Source organism: Myotis brandtii, unplaced genomic scaffold, assembly GCF_000412655.1.
Source record: "Myotis brandtii unplaced genomic scaffold, ASM41265v1 scaffold1408, whole genome shotgun sequence".
In the NCBI taxonomy this organism is placed as follows: Eukaryota; Metazoa; Chordata; class Mammalia; order Chiroptera; family Vespertilionidae; genus Myotis; species Myotis brandtii.
The window spans coordinates 457,760-458,077 of record NW_005355029.1 but is presented as its reverse complement, the minus strand read 5'-3'; the positions used below and the strand labels follow the sequence as shown (position 1 = coordinate 458,077).

General features: G+C 70.4%; 1 protein-coding gene across 1 annotated transcript in view; it reads left to right on the top strand.

The window, feature by feature from the left end:
- The window catches only part of LOC106725180 (chromosome unknown open reading frame, human C7orf50), an 11,612-nt gene that overhangs the window by 9,776 nt on the left and 1,518 nt on the right, over window positions 1–318 (top strand). Inside the window, exon 3 of the mRNA XM_014535271.1 lies at window positions 250–315. Coding sequence (XP_014390757.1) covers window positions 250–315 — 66 coding nt within the window. The remainder of the gene's footprint in view (window positions 1–249; window positions 316–318) is intronic.

Sequence of the window (318 nt, the reverse complement as noted above, 5' to 3'; positions counted from 1 at the left end):
TCACCTGCAGGTGGGCGGCCGGCGGGGCCCCCGCACCCCCCAGAGGAATGGCAGGTGGACCCGGTGCACCCCTGTCTCACCCCAGGTCTCGCTCCATGTCTGTGCCCTCGGGCTGGGGGGGGCCCCAGAGCCCCCCTGGACACTGGGAGCCTGGACACTGCCCCGGCCAAGCAGAGGCCACCAGGCCAGTGGAGCAGACAGACCCCCAGGCCTCTGCCTGGTGCTGAGACCCCGTGTTCTCCTCTCCAGCTGGGCCCAGAAGCGCCAGAGCTGGCGGTTCCAGAAGACGCGGCAGACCTGGCTCCTGCTGCACATGTA